At 38.2% G+C, this 14,923-nt stretch overlaps 1 protein-coding gene across 11 annotated transcripts in view; it reads right to left on the bottom strand.

The window, feature by feature from the left end:
* LOC103480890 (uncharacterized) overlaps positions 1–14,923 on the bottom strand; it is a 134,285-nt gene that overhangs the window by 70,960 nt on the left and 48,402 nt on the right. For 9 of the 11 annotated variants that reach the window (XR_014084599.1, XM_081599232.1, XM_081599234.1 and 6 more), the window contains 2 exons: positions 7,172–7,498; positions 2,401–2,757 (listed from right to left, as the gene is read on the bottom strand). Coding sequence is in view for 9 of the 11 variants with exons in the window: in XM_081599232.1 (XP_081455358.1) it covers positions 2,401–2,757; positions 7,172–7,498 (684 nt within the window). In the remaining 2 variants the exon portion in view is untranslated. Of the gene's footprint in view, positions 1–2,400; positions 2,758–3,055; positions 3,449–7,171; positions 7,499–11,184; positions 11,303–14,923 lie in introns of those variants that run through there. The other 2 variants (XM_081599242.1, XM_081599239.1) reach the window with 2 other exon arrangements.

Genomic DNA, 14,923 nt, shown 5'->3' on the forward strand with positions numbered 1-14,923 from the left:
TGTTGAGCTCTCAGCAAACTCAATCATTTCTGCAGCAAGCTGCTCTTTGAACTTTTTGTGGTCGGCTGTACTTGTGGAGGCAGGATCCCTTCTCAGTTTCAAGAGCTCCTTGTAGAGGATGAAGCTGTTCACTGTTGCAATGTCTATAAAATGGTAGAAAAATTTTTTGTACCATTTCATGGTCTTTTGCTGTACACTGTAATAACTGATTAACGCATCGGACAAATCCACACCACCCATGTGTTTATTGTAATCGATGACGGAATCAGGAGCAGGTATGCTTTTAGTCTGCCACACACCACCACTTTTTACCCTCCGCTGGATAGTTTTTCCACTGAAAGCTGTGTGGACTGTGGAGCACAAGGTCACCTCGCGTGTGTCCATCCACTTCACAAAAAGTAGGTTACCTCTCCTCAGCCACCGTAGATCTCCCCTCTCAGCCTTTTTGGGCAGGTCGTTAGTGGTTGTTTGAGGAAAACCAACACGGTTTTTTCTTATTGTCCCACAACAGCCGATGTATTTTACACTCAGATCTGTAAAAAGTATGGGGCTGGTGTAGAAATTGTCTACATACAGCGTATACCCTCTTCCAAGCAAAGAGAACGGAAGGAGGTCCATCACTGAAGTGTAGCTCAGGCACTGCCCTGTGGTGGAAACATTTTTACCAGTATAAATAAAAAATTCCAGGTGTAGCCAGTGGTGGAATCTGCCAAAACAAAAAGCTTGAAGCCCCACTTTGTTGGCTTGTCCTTCTGGTACTGTTTCATGCTGTTGCGGGCTTTGGACGCAACCATCCGTTCGTCAATGGAGATTTTCTGTTGTGGCTGGAAGTAGGTCTGGCAGGCGGTCACAATATCTGTGTACAACGGCTTGATCTTGAAAAGCCTGTCATACTCTGCCGTGTTCTTCTTTTTTCATTCTCCTCATCTTCCTGAGGGTTACTAAGATGAAGAGACCACAAGATGGCTTCAAAACGACATCTTGTCATCTTATCTCCAGGGAAGGAGAAGTTATATGGCCACGACTTTCTCCAGTAGTCTGATGTACGATGCAAACTCACAAGACTGGTGAAAATGACGATGGCCATAAAAATGTAAAAATCTTTCACTGTCAGCTCCTTCCAGATGAACTTTTTTCCAGCCCTTAGTCTTCTCGCAGCATTGGCATTGGTGTTGTCAATAACTGTACGGACTACAGAAGGACTAAAAAAAAGCTGGAAGAGGCTCAGTGGAGACCAAGAAAATGTGGTATCAAAAGTGGGCCCGGGCATCCTGGCTGGCACAAACCTGAATGGTTGTGGCTTTTGGTCTTCATCTTCTCTACTGTGCCATTTTTCCTCTGATAGAGAATCACCCCATCCCCGCTTTGGATGCACAGATTTGTGGGGGGCTTTTTGTTTCCTTTTTTTCTGTGCATCTCCAACCTGATAAAGGTCTGGATGTGGCTCTGCAGGGGAAGCGGAAGAACATGGCCCTACTCGGGATGTACTGGAGGATGCTTGTCCAGATGGCAGTTGATTGTCATCCTCCTCCTCACCATCATCACTATAAAATCACGTGGAAAAGAAATAAAAATTCAGGGATTCAAAGATTTTTTTTTTTTGTCATACAACATTTGCTCGTTTGTGGCACAAAATTTGCCTTTGGGTCCCAGATTAACAAATTAACACAAATAAAAACATAAATAATTAAGAAATTTATGTGATATAAAATATGTTTGCTCATAAAATTCTAACACATTTTTTTATCATGTTGTGATTTGGTTTCTCATTTGAAGTAGTATTCATTTCAGTTGTAATAGTAAAATTTGATAAATTATAATTTACTTATATCATGTTGTAATCTCCCAGTTTTACCCCACAAAAAGAGTTTGATAGGCATAGCACATATACTATGAACTGCACAAAAATAAACATGGATATAGCAAAATTAATTACAAACCTTGCTGATGTTGGAATTTCATAATCTGGATCACTTGTATTTCCATCTTGATGAATTAAATCTTCCTCATCAGAGGAAGAGTCGATGGGAAAAAGATCAGCACCGCTATCAGTGGTCAATATATCCAGCACCTCCTCAGCTTTGAAAACCTTCTTCATTTTGTTGGCCATTATTCTCTCAGATGTAAAAAAAAAATTGAGAGAAAATGCCACAAAATCGTCTGAAAAAATTAACAAGAGAAAGCCCTGTGTGAATCTTCATGCGATAAATTAAACTATTCTTTGACTGAAACTTTTCCCACAGCTTGAAAATGTGAAAGGCTTCTTACCCATGTGAGTTTTTATGTGTCTGGTCAAGCAAACGCTTTGAGAGAAGGTTTTATCACAAACTTTACAAGAATATAATTGTTGGACTCTTTGAGCTTTTAAGTGCATTTTTTGGTGTGAACAATCAGTTTTACCTTTCTGGCATCTTTTGTCGTGTTTCTGTTCTTCCTTTCTCTTTTTTCCTGGGTCTTCAGAATTGCTTCTTTCCTGATCCTGGTTCTCATCCTCAGCAGAACCATGAGAGATGAGTTGGTTCCTCTGTGGTTCTGATTCATTGTGGATTCGTTGCACATTAGGAGGATTCACCAAAATGTCATCAGTCTCCTGTTTCACCACAAGCTGCTCTTCATCCTGACTGATGCAGAGTGGCTTCTCTTCCTCTTTGAACTCGTCATGTTCTGGTTCTTCTTTATATGAACTGGACTTCCTGTCCTGGTAGCTGAATTCATTCAGAACCTCCTCCTCTTTACACACCCAGCACTGTGGGAGATCTGCACAAAAAGACAAAACAAAAGCTTTTAAATGCGAGTAAGAGAATGATTCCTTCACATTGATCACTTAAAGCCTTTTCAAGAGATCCAAAGACTAAAATTAGAAATTCATAACTTAACCACTGTAGTCTTTCTGACTGGAAGGGATCTAGAAATCAGTCAAAACATTCTATGGATCTCCAGGAGATCCAGCAAGATGACTCTGGGTTAAAATAGCTTTCCGAACATAACTATTATTTATATGTCTAAAAACTCTCTTTAACCTGACTAATCAGAAAAACGTGAAGGTGTTTCGTACCTATCCGGTGTAAGATGATCTTCGGTATCCTGGTAAAATCCAGCAGTCTGCGCTGATCCTCCATCTCTTCCTCGATCTTGACGTTGATTTCTTTAAACTCTTTCAATGTTTCTCCAGCAGGAGTTTCCTGCTCGTTCATAAACTCTCTCTGAGGCTGAACTGAAGACATTTTTACTGAAAACACGGAAATATTTACCGAAAACGACAAACCTGTTTCCAAACTACCTTTCAAGAGGAGCTAATGCTACCTCGTGTGCGCCGTAGGTTTCCGTGTTTCACTTTGGCTGTACTGAAGAAACTGTAAACGAAGTTTAGTTCCGCATTGAATTTTCCGCTTTGAATTTCCTCTGAACAAACACAAACTGTATATATAATAATTACACAAAGATGGATGTTTTCATACCTTTTATGCCTAATAATTAAGCATAAAAGGTATGAAAACCTTTTATGCCTAAAGATTTTAGGCATAAAAGGTTACCTAAACCTTTTTAGGCCACCTTCACATCAAAGTCATTTATGATGAGAATATTTCATCAGACTAATAAAAAAAAGAAATATGAATTTGGAGTCAGTTATCAAAGGTACATGGAATTTTACAAAAGAACCATACTGGAACATATATTGTAATTTTTTTGAATATCGTTTTAATTTGTAAAACAGTCTGTTTTATATCAGGCTGTAGTTGTTTAGAATGAGATTCAACTGTAAAGTTAAACAGTGAATTATTTTATATTTTAGAGGAACAGAGATGTGTTGTTTTGACTTGGTAATAATTGATTATATTGTGATAAAAGGCCCATCCTGCCTTACAATGAAGTGACAACATGAAAGGTTACTGAAGAGACAAGTAGGAGCCTAAAGATGCATCAAGATCAGAAAGAAGGAAACCAAATTGACTGAGGTCAACAAAACTGAAAAGGATCAGAAATCCAAAGCTCTTAACAACAGAAGGCTTTGGGCGAGTCGACTAATTTATGGACTTTTGACTTTATTTTAAATATTCTTAGAATTTGAAAGAAATTTCTGGTTTGTTTTTGTGTCACATTACAGTGTTGGAGATCGTCTGCAGTGTTATCTCTGGATACAGTAAATGAAAGATGCATGAAATGTCCATAAGGATGTATTTTCTCTGTCAATGCAGAATTACTGACTAATGAAAACATTACATTTGAGATTAGAATAATAACTCACACTAATACTTTAAATTTTTAAAAATGTAATTGTGACCTTTTTTAGAATGTGTATTTAATTCTAATATTGAAGAAATGAAAAATCTCAATTTGTGCAAAATAATTCATGTTTTCCTGTAATTCCAAGGATCTGTAGGTGCTTTACTTAAAGATGACATTTAAAAATATAACAGTTAATGACGACAATCACTGAATAATCCATCAATATTTATTCAAATCAACATTAAAAGCATATTCTGCTCAAAATACCGGTGTATATTTTAACATACATTTTCAATACTTTACTTCAATAAAATAGCAAAGTATAACAATGACACAAATTTGGACAACTAAAAACCTTTGTGGTTAGTTCTAAGTCAAATTATAATAGTTATTCTGATTCTGATTCCATTTCTGGGCTGTATAATATTGATCTAAATAGTGCGCACTCCACAATTTCTAATATTACTAATAAACTAAAATAAACCTTTTCTGGGTTAAATAGCGAGTACTCTACAGTGTCTAAAATATAAACTAAAAGGTTCTAATTTCTTTTCTGAGTTAAAAGTGAGTACTCCACAGTTTCTAACAAAAAATACAATAAAAAAGAGAAAAGGACACATTACGGCAAAAGGCAACATTTAGACAAAACAAAGGGCAAAACAAAGATATGCGTGAAGGCGGTGACGTCAAAGGGCAATGAAACCATGTTGCTCAACTTCCCAGCAGAAGTCTGATAAGATGTTATCAAGGAATGTCTTTGGGAGCAATCAACTCCTCAACTGCATGGATAAATGGAGGGCGTGAGGTGAGAACGAGCGTTATGTTTACATATCTTCAAGGAGATTGGAAACATGCTGCCCTTCCAAGGCCACACGGGGGAAGCCAATTCAGATACAGAATGTCTTAGGTGGGTTATGAATTTCAATCTTCCCTTAAGTCTCTCCGATACATCTCAGTTCCCAATCACCCAAATTAGTTTGGTCGTTCCACTGCATCGAAACTAGCAACTTCTCCAAGATCAATTCTATACCATTAGTAAGTTTTAGAGTCCTTAGCAGGGCTGAGGAGTCTCCGCAAGACTCACATCCAACCTGCGTCTCTGTCCACACCAACAGTCTGAGTGTTCGCTAGTTAGGCCAAGTTCGTAACAAATATGTCGATAAGCCAAGAATCCACATGACAGCAGAAATCCTGTTGTCATGAATAAATCCCAGGTGAATCCCGCTGGGTGTGTCCCCAAAGGAGAAAAGACTGCTCTCCATTTCCCAGACTTCTTGTCAAAAATGTTAACAATTGCATTGAGAAATTGGTTGACCAGATAAATAATATATATACTAGGAGGATGTCCAAATAAAGGTTCCAAAAAGAGAGAAAAAGACTGGACAAAAACAGAGCAAGCATGGGCAGGGAGGGAGCAGAGGAAAAAAGTGTCCGTCTTCACTGAGAGCAAGAGAGAAAAGACAGTCACAGTGAATCACTAGCAGCCTGCAACAATCTGTTCACTTTAACATTTTCTACTTGCTATTGACAACATACAAGATTTTCCATTCGAACTGATGCCAAAAACGATCTGATGTGATTTGTTCCCAAGACTTCTACTCTGAGTGAGTCCTCATATGGTGACATAACGACCTTCTATGACTGTAGCTCTTTCCACAGGTCCCACAAGAGAAATGCTTCTTACCTGTATGAACAATCATATGACTACATAGATGGTCTTTTCGAGAGAAACTCTTTCCACAGGTTCCACAGGAGAAAGGCTTGTCACCAGTGTGAATTCTCATGTGAACATTTAACTTCCCTTTTAGAGAGAAAGTTTTTCCACATGTCCCACAGGAGAAAAGCTTCTCACCTGTGTGAATTCTCACGTGAACATTTAACTTTCCTTTTTCAGAGAAAGTTTTTCCACATGTCCCACAGGAGAAAGGCTTCTCACCAGTGTGAATTCTCAAGTGAACATTTAACGTTCCCTTTTGAGAGAATCTTTTTCCACAAGGTCCACATGAAAAAGGCTTCTCATTTGTATGAAGTTTCATATGAAAATTTAAAGTATCTTTTTGAGCAAAACTTTTTCCACAAGATTCACAACAGAAAGGCTTCTCACCTGAGTGAATTGTCTTATGATAATTTAAAGTATGTTTTCGAGAGAAACTTTTTCCACAGGTCTCACAAGAGAAAGGCTTCTCACCTGTGTGAATTCTCCTGTGACAAATTAAAGTCTGTCTATTAATGTAACTCTTTCCACAAGTCCCACAAGAGAAAGGCTTCTTACCTGTATGAATTTTCATATGATCATTTAAAGTATCTTTTCGAGAGAAGCTTTTTCCACAAGTCTCACAAGAGAAAGGCTTCTCATCTGTGTGAATTCTCCTGTGACAAGTTAAAGTCTGTTTGTGACTGTAACTCTTTCCACAGAAGTCACAAGAGAAAGGTTTCTCACCTGTGTGAATTTTGATGTGACAATTTAAAGTACGTCTTTTGATGAAACTCTTTCCACAGGTCCCACAAGAGAAAGACTTATGACCTGTATGAATTTTCATATGATCATTTAAAGTATCTTTTCGAGAGAAGCTTTTTCCACAGGTCTCACAAGAGAAAGGCTTCCCATCTGTGTGAATTTTCCTGTGACAAGTTAAAGTCTGTCTGTGACTGTAACTCTTTCCACAGAAGTCACAAGAGAAAGGTTTCTCACCTGTGTGAATTCTCATGTGACAATTTAAAGTACATCTTTTGATGTAACTCTTTCCACAGGTCCCACAAGAGAAAGACTTATCACCTGTATGAATTTTCATATGATCATTTAAAGTATCTTTTCGAGAGAAGCTTTTTCCACAGGTCTCACAAGAGAAAGGCTTCTCACCTGTGTGAATTCTCATGTGCTGAGTTAAAGCCCATCGTTCACTGCAATTCTTTCCACAGGTCCCACATGAGAAAGGCTTCTCACCTGTGTGAATTCTCATGTGACTCATCATGTGACCGTTTTGAGAAAACCTTTTGTCACAAATTTTACAAGAATATGATTTTTGCCCTGGGTGATCTTTCTTGTGCTTTTGTTTTGAAGTGTCACTTCTGCCTTTCTGCTGTTTGGTTTTCTCACATTTCTCCTTTTGTTTCTGTTCTTCCTTTCTCTTTTTTCCTGGGTCTTCAGAATTGATTCCTTCCTGATCCTGGTTCTCAGCTTCTGGAGAGCCATGAGAGATGAGTTGGTTCCTCTGTGATTCTGTTTCATTGAGAACCTCCTCCTCTTTACACACACAGCATTGTGGGAGATCTGGACAAAAACACAAAACAAAAACTTTTAAATGTCAATCAGACAAGGAGTCCTTCACTTTAACCTGCTGATGTATCAAAACAGGATTTTGTTGGGAAATTCTGAAATTACAATCTTACAAGAATGAACATTGACTCAACCAATGAGGTTCTTCTAATCAGACTGGAACTAGATATAAGTCAAAATATGATACTATAGACCTCCAAGTGAGCAAACAAGATGGTGATAGCTTATCTTAGTGGCTTCCTGACAAATATTACAAAACATTTTCTTCATCCATGTAGCTAAAACATGTATATCACATTCAAGAGTGACATAAAAGGCCTAAAGCAAAAACGTAAACTGAATTAGCGGTTCAGGGGTTTTATTATCATCTGAGGAGGATGATTATGAGAGAGACCAGGGACTGACTGAGGAAAAGTTCAGATTAGCTGTTTCTACCCGGTAAAAAGGAGTGACCACATTTAAAGAGTCACAAAGTCGGCCTTCTATCACCTGAAGAACATCTCCAGGATTAGAAGACTGATGTCTCAGCACGATCTAGAGAAACTCATCCATGTGTTCATCTTTAGCCGTATTGATTACTGCAACAGCGTCTTCACAGGTCTGATTAAAAAATCAATCAAACAGCTGCAGTTGATCCAGAAGCTGCTGCTCGTGTTCTCACTAAAACCAGGAAGATAGAGCACATAACACCAGTTTTAAAGTCCCTACACTGGCTCCCTGTAGCTCAAAGAATAGACTTTAAAATACTGATGTTAGTTTATAAATCACTGAACGGTTTAGCACCACAATACTTTAAAGATCTGTTATTGCTGTACCAATCGTCCAGACCAGGGGTGGGCAACTCCAGGCCTCGAGGGTCTCTGACAACTTTTAGATGTGTCTCTACTTCAACACACCTAAGTCAAATAATGAGGTCATTAACAGGACTCTAGAGAACCTGACTGCACTTAGGAGGTGATTCAGCTGTTGGATTCAAGTGTGTTGGACCAGGGAGACATCTAAGAGTTGCAGGACACCGGCCCTCGAGGACCAGGATTGCCCACCCCTGGTCTAGACCCCTCAGATCTTCTGGTTCTGCTCTGCATCCCCAGAACCAAACGAGGAGAAGCAGCATTCAGTTTCTATGCACCACAGATTTGGAACAAACTTCCAGAAAACTGTAAAACAGCTGAAACACTGAGTGCCTTTAAATCTCAACTTAAAACCCACCTGTTTAGAGTTGCTTATGGCTAAATTAGGGTTAGAGTGCGGGTTTTGATGTCTTCCATGTTTTTATGTATTTATTAATTTCTTTTTATTTCTCTTTCTCACTGTTTCCGTTTTAATGATGTAAAGCCCCCTGGAGAACGTCCCAGTTAAACGACGTTTAACTGGTCCAACACACTTGAATCCAACAGCTGAATCACCTATGTGCAGTCAGGTTCTCTAGAGTACATTTATATTAAAAGTCGCTATTATTAAAATATCTCAGAACGTGTTCATTATTAATTCAATCTGCCATTTCTGTGTTATTCCAGTGTTTTTTTTTTTTTGACTACCTGGAGCTTAGTGTTGATTTCCGCCACCCGGACTCACACAATCAATCAATCAAATTTTACTTGTATAGCACATTTCAGCAGCAAGGGATTTCAAAGTGCTTTACATAATTAAAATAACAGCATGTGACATTGAATAAACAAAGAGAGATTTAGAAAAAGATAAAAACATTAAAACCTGCACCCCTTTTAGGACTTCAGTTAAACATTGTTTAACATTGTTAAACATTAGTAATAAGTAGTAGTAATAAGTAAGGAAAAACAATTAAAACAGTTGAAAACAGCTATTGATGCCATTTAAAAATATTTTATAAATGACTAGAAACATCTTCAATCAATACTATCAGGGAGAGTTGAAGCCAAAATATGGAAATGTTCAACATATAATTGCAAAAATGTTTGGATTGTGCAGTTCAGTGTTTTTCAACCTTTTTTGAGCCAAGGTACATTGTTTTAATTTAAAAAATCTCGAGGCACACCACCAACCGAAAATGTAAACAAAGATACTCTGTAGCCGCCTATATTACATATATAGTCATTCTTATCAAAGTGTCCTGAATAGGAATCAAAGACTAAAATTTATTTTTATCATATTTTACATTTATTTCAAATTGCACTTAACATGTCCACTTCAAAAATACACCTGAACACAACCACAACACGGTGGTGTTAAATTTAAAGAAGTTGTAGAAAACTTCAAAGTGCTTTACAAACTAATCCACAAGCATTATTATAGCTGGAATACAGAAAATAATTCTTATTCTGAAAGAAGCAATATTATTTGGAAAAGATTTCACTTCATATTCACTGTTACAATATGAAGAGTTGCATGTACAAAATGTCAATATCTGCATATTTTACCCACCTGGTGTGAAACCTGTATATGTTTGGATGAAAACAGCTGATTTCCTGGCAAAAATTGAAGAAAGGCAAAGTTTTTCCTCAACAACTCTGTTTCTCTCTGGTTTTAGTTTTTATAGTAGCCAGGCTGGAGAAGCTCACTTCACACAGACATGTTGTGGGAAATGGACCCATGTTCTTTCCAACTACTGCTGAGCTTCTCTGTCTTTTCCATTACTGTCGTCAGTCTTGCTAGATACGATGCTCTCACCGCTACCTGTAACATTCATACATCACTAATTCTCTCATTTTAATGTAAAATGCTCAGTACCTACTGCCATCTAGTGGTAAGAAAATTACATGATTACGCCGCTAGTCACTACTACAGCAGACTCTCAAAGATGGCATTATTTGCAGATAATTCATTTTCAAAAAATCTTTTTAAAACCAATTACGGTATTTTCCAGACTATAAAGTAGGGCTGTTGTAAACGATTATTTTAGTAATCGAGTAATCTATAGATTTTTCTTACGATTAATCGAGTAATCGGATAAAAACAATTATGAAATAAAATATTGGTAAATCTTCCATAACACCAGTGTTACTATCGGATATCAACATCAGTCTATTTTTTCCACATTTGAGCTTCTCTACCAGTTACTTTTTTGTAGACCGGGGGAGCAATACGGGATATTTACGGCTCCTCCGTTCAGAAACTCATCTACCAGCCATGTTCCGCCTCCCGTTTGTTCAGACCGGGATAATATAAGTTTATTGTGCGGTTTGTCCGTAAAGCTGCTCTTACCCTGTAAGCATCAACCCTCAGCCGCCCGCCTTGTTCAGTCTCTCCGCTCACCTGTATAAATCCTCCTCAGCTTCTTCCCGCCGTTCAACCAGCAGCTCCGGAGCAGAAAGGCTGCCGAACTCCCGGCATCGCGCCGGTCATTTTAAAGATGTTTATTGGTCCCACAAAAACGATAAAAAACCCGGAATTATCACCAATCAGTAAAATCCCCGCGGGACGAACTTGAAGATTGGACGTTATGCCGCTAACACGTAGCTTCCGTCAACAACTCAGAGGCGGAAGTCAGAGCTCCGCGTAACGCAAATAATGTTCCGGCTGAAACACGGTGCGCTAAATGATAAAACATAAATTAACGAAACTTCGAGGAAGGTCAATTTTCCTCGAGGAATTTTAATAATCGAGGTACTTGAATCACTCGAGGAATCGTTTCAGCCCTACTATAAAGCACACCATACTATAAGCCGCACCTTCAAAAAAAAAAACAAAAACAAAAAACAAACCTGGAAATGTATATATCTCGTATATAAGCCGCACCGGGCTATAAGAAGCTGGTACCTCTGCTGCTCTTGGTTGTCCATAAGGACCCAGCAGAGCGCTGCGTCCTAATAAATCTGCTGGACACCCTCATGGGGGTATAAATAAATTTCTGCCTGACAAAAACACACAAAAGAAAATCACTTATAACCTCACAGCTATTAGATTAAAGAAGAAACTTTTGGTACGTCTGTAAAGGTAAGATGTCATAGAATGGTTTTCTGGTGTCAGCACCATTGTAGCTTTGACCCTGCCTGAAATATTAGGGACAAAATACAAAATATTTTGCATTTTTTGAACCTCGCCAAAATTTTCTTTGAAATAACATTGCAAAACACTACTAAAATATTATTTATAGCACAAAAAAGTAGTACAGACTTTTAAATCTAAATGTTGTGTAAAAGTATACCAAATTTGGACTCAATCAGATGAATCATATTTATTTTAGAATGGTATTAGTGAGAAATTTTTTAGGCGGAGAGGCCATTTTGGCACATTTATCCAAAAATTTCACCAAACTGTGACAAATGTGTTTTTTACATCAATACTGGGGGTTTGTTAAAATTAAATAGCTTATTACCATCTAATGACACTTTCTACATATAACCATTGGTCATGACATTTACCCCATTTATATGCAAAATGTAGCATTGTGCACAGTATAATATGTAATGTAAATATGTAATAATGATGAACTGAAAGCTCTTTCTTTGACTCCAAATAGAAAACTTTTAGTGAGACAAGGTAAAACAGTCAAAAATACTATTTGAAGTAATTTCCAAGAGCAAATAAACAATTTTGAAAATCCAAGACCACCATCACCACCAAAAAAAAAAAAAGTTGAAAAAAAGACCACAAACTACAAGTTTTTGTGGTAGTCCTCAAAGCAATTTCTTTTTGGCTGAAGACAGAGGGCAACGTTACATTTGGGACAGTACAGTGGTGTTTTTGTCTTTCTGCCTTTCTGCTTGCACCACACACAAATCCTTCGCTTTTCCTCTGCTGTTCCCCCAAAGTATCTGGGAACTGACCCCGGGCATTTGAATGCACCGGGTTGAGCCGAAAATGATGTGCTTCGCTGAGGACAAGCTGTTTCTCCTTTAGACTCCAGTATGAGCTCCTCCATGAGTTTCTCTCTGAATTGCCGTTGGGAAATGGCATTTTCCTCTCTTTTTTCTGCAAGTATTTTGAAAATAATTAAACTATTTACAACAGAAATGTCAAAAAAATGGTAATTGATACAGCAAGAGACTAGGGAAATTGATGCTGTGGATTTTACTAAGAGTGTTTCGATAGGTTTTTTTATATAGCAAGTATGTTAGTTAGAGTTTGTGGTGTGTGTGCGCTCAGTGAATGCTCAGCACTCGGAGAGCGCAGACATTTAGATTGGGTTCCGGAAAATACGTCATGATTTTGCATAGCCGACATCTTGTGCCATGATCTGAGAGTCTTTCCTCAGTCTCGTGAAGCCACAAAATGGCCGTGATGATCAGCTGATAGGGTGTTTTCCGGGCAGTTGCGTCATCGCCCGGAAAATCTTTATATCTCATCAGCTGTTTTTAAATAGCTCTAAAATCTTAACATTTTGGGCAAAACCTTTATGCGGAATAGTTTTTGAAAGATTAAAGCCTCTTTTAGCGGATAATAAAAAAAGATTTTTGTAAAGGCACGTGGAGCCTTTGTTTACAGAGCGAGCCGAGGTCACGTGGCAGCTGGACCCACCGGTGGGTCCGTCGGGTTCTAGAGGTATATTAAGGACGCAGCACTCCGTCTCCAAAGCCGAACCATGGTTTCGTTCACGCCGAGCTTAAGTGCAGCGGCTCTATTTCCCACCTGTACTGCCAGATCGATAACCCTCAACTTAAAAGCTGCATCATAAGAGTTTGAAAACATTTCTCTGTCGTGCCTGCTGCTAGCATGTGGTTGTTCCAAATGAAAATTAGCACGTTCTTCTATGATTTCCAATTGTGACTTTGAATGATTCACTTGCTGCTAAAGAGCCCCCTGGAGGTTGACGAAAAATACACAGAAAAGCCGCACCGGGCTACAAGACGCCTGGTTCAAAGCTTAGGAAAAAGTAGCAGTTTGTAGTCTGGAAAACACGGTTCCGTATGTGAAATTTGGTCATTTCCAGTCAGGTCACACCTGATGATCACTCACGGCACACTAGAAGTTTGCCGTTAGTAATTACATCTAATGAACTTATTGCAGTACAAGGTGTCCATGCTTATGTTAAATTATTATGCAAGTACATGTGTAAGGGAAACTTGATGTCAGTAAATCGGTTTTCATAGAGTTAAGAATAAATCGTATATTTTATATAATTTGCTTGTTCTTGTGGGGTTTGTAATCAAAAGAAACAAACAGTGGCTGGAAAAATTTTATTTCCACCCCTGCCGTAAAAGGGGGCCAATGGCCACTCCTATTCCGGTGCCTATGTCCTACACTCTGTCGTATATCATTATGTATGATTCATTCATCCTATTTATTCACTGAAGTTCATCTGAATAATCCAGCCGACTTCTTTCGTCTTTGAATTGGTTGAATATATAACAGGTGTCATTGGTACCACTGGCTTCGGCACCTGCCTCCTGCTTGTACTGGCACCTGCTGGGGGGTGCAGTGGTACTTCCGGTGACAGCTGATTGTGTGTCGAGGCACCCCGTGCCAGGTTGCAGAAGGACTTTGGCTGGTAGGGAAACCTGTGCTACTGGGAAATGGGACCCGTCCCAGGTGCCAGTAGCAGATTGCTGCAGCTTGTGTCAGGTTGCAGCAGCTACATTAAGTCAATAAATTGTTTTTAGTTATAACTGGATGGATATAAATGCATCGTCATGGTTTCACAGTGTAGTTGACTACAGTCCACTATGAAACACGCCTCCTGTTCCTTGATGATGGTCTGACTGGTTGCTAAGTCAGGATGTCATACAGCTGTTGATAAATTTTATGACCATCTATCTGCTATGTTATGATGTTATGTTGCTAATTTAATAGAAGCAAAGTTTAACCTCTTCGACTCAAGGCCTCCTTTTGAGCAATATGGCTGAAAATAACATGCCCAAAATGAATTGAATGTATCTCAAGAACTACAGAGTTTATTTTAATTATTTTGGTATCAAAACAAAGGCAAGATCCTAGAGAATATGTTACAGCTCTAAAAACTACCCTGCCTGTTACTGAGGAAAGGGAATTAATATGATACACATCAAAAATTAAGAAAAAAATCTATTTCCGCCTAAAAAAAAAACAGTTCAATATATGAAAATTCCTTTCAAAGCATGCAGTGAAAGCCAAAACATGCAGTAAACAACAGTACACAATCTGACCTTTTACTGTGCCAAGTTTTATGAAAAAAAAATTAATCATATGAGTTTTAGAGAGGTACTACTTGATAAAAATCTAGGCGGACCTTCCAAATTAGCCATTTTGGCACAATTTGTGCCATTTGAACTTTCTCAGTTTTTTTCTGTAGGTTCTGTTTCAATTATTTGATCTTATCAAAGAATAAATGATTACTTATCATAGATAAGTAATTACATCTAATAACATTTGTTTTTGGGGGTCCCTTTGAAAAATCCACGTTGCATTCATTTATAAAAAGAGAAATATAGACAAATTGTAATAGAATGAAAATGGAAAACATTTACTCACAATAACATTTCAAATACATTTATATAACAATGAAAATGCAAATGGCAATGAAAA

The sequence above is a fragment of the Poecilia reticulata genome, chromosome 18 (assembly GCF_904066995.2).
Source record: "Poecilia reticulata chromosome 18, P_reticulata-male-v2, whole genome shotgun sequence".
NCBI lineage: Eukaryota > Metazoa > Chordata > Actinopteri > Cyprinodontiformes > Poeciliidae > Poecilia > Poecilia reticulata.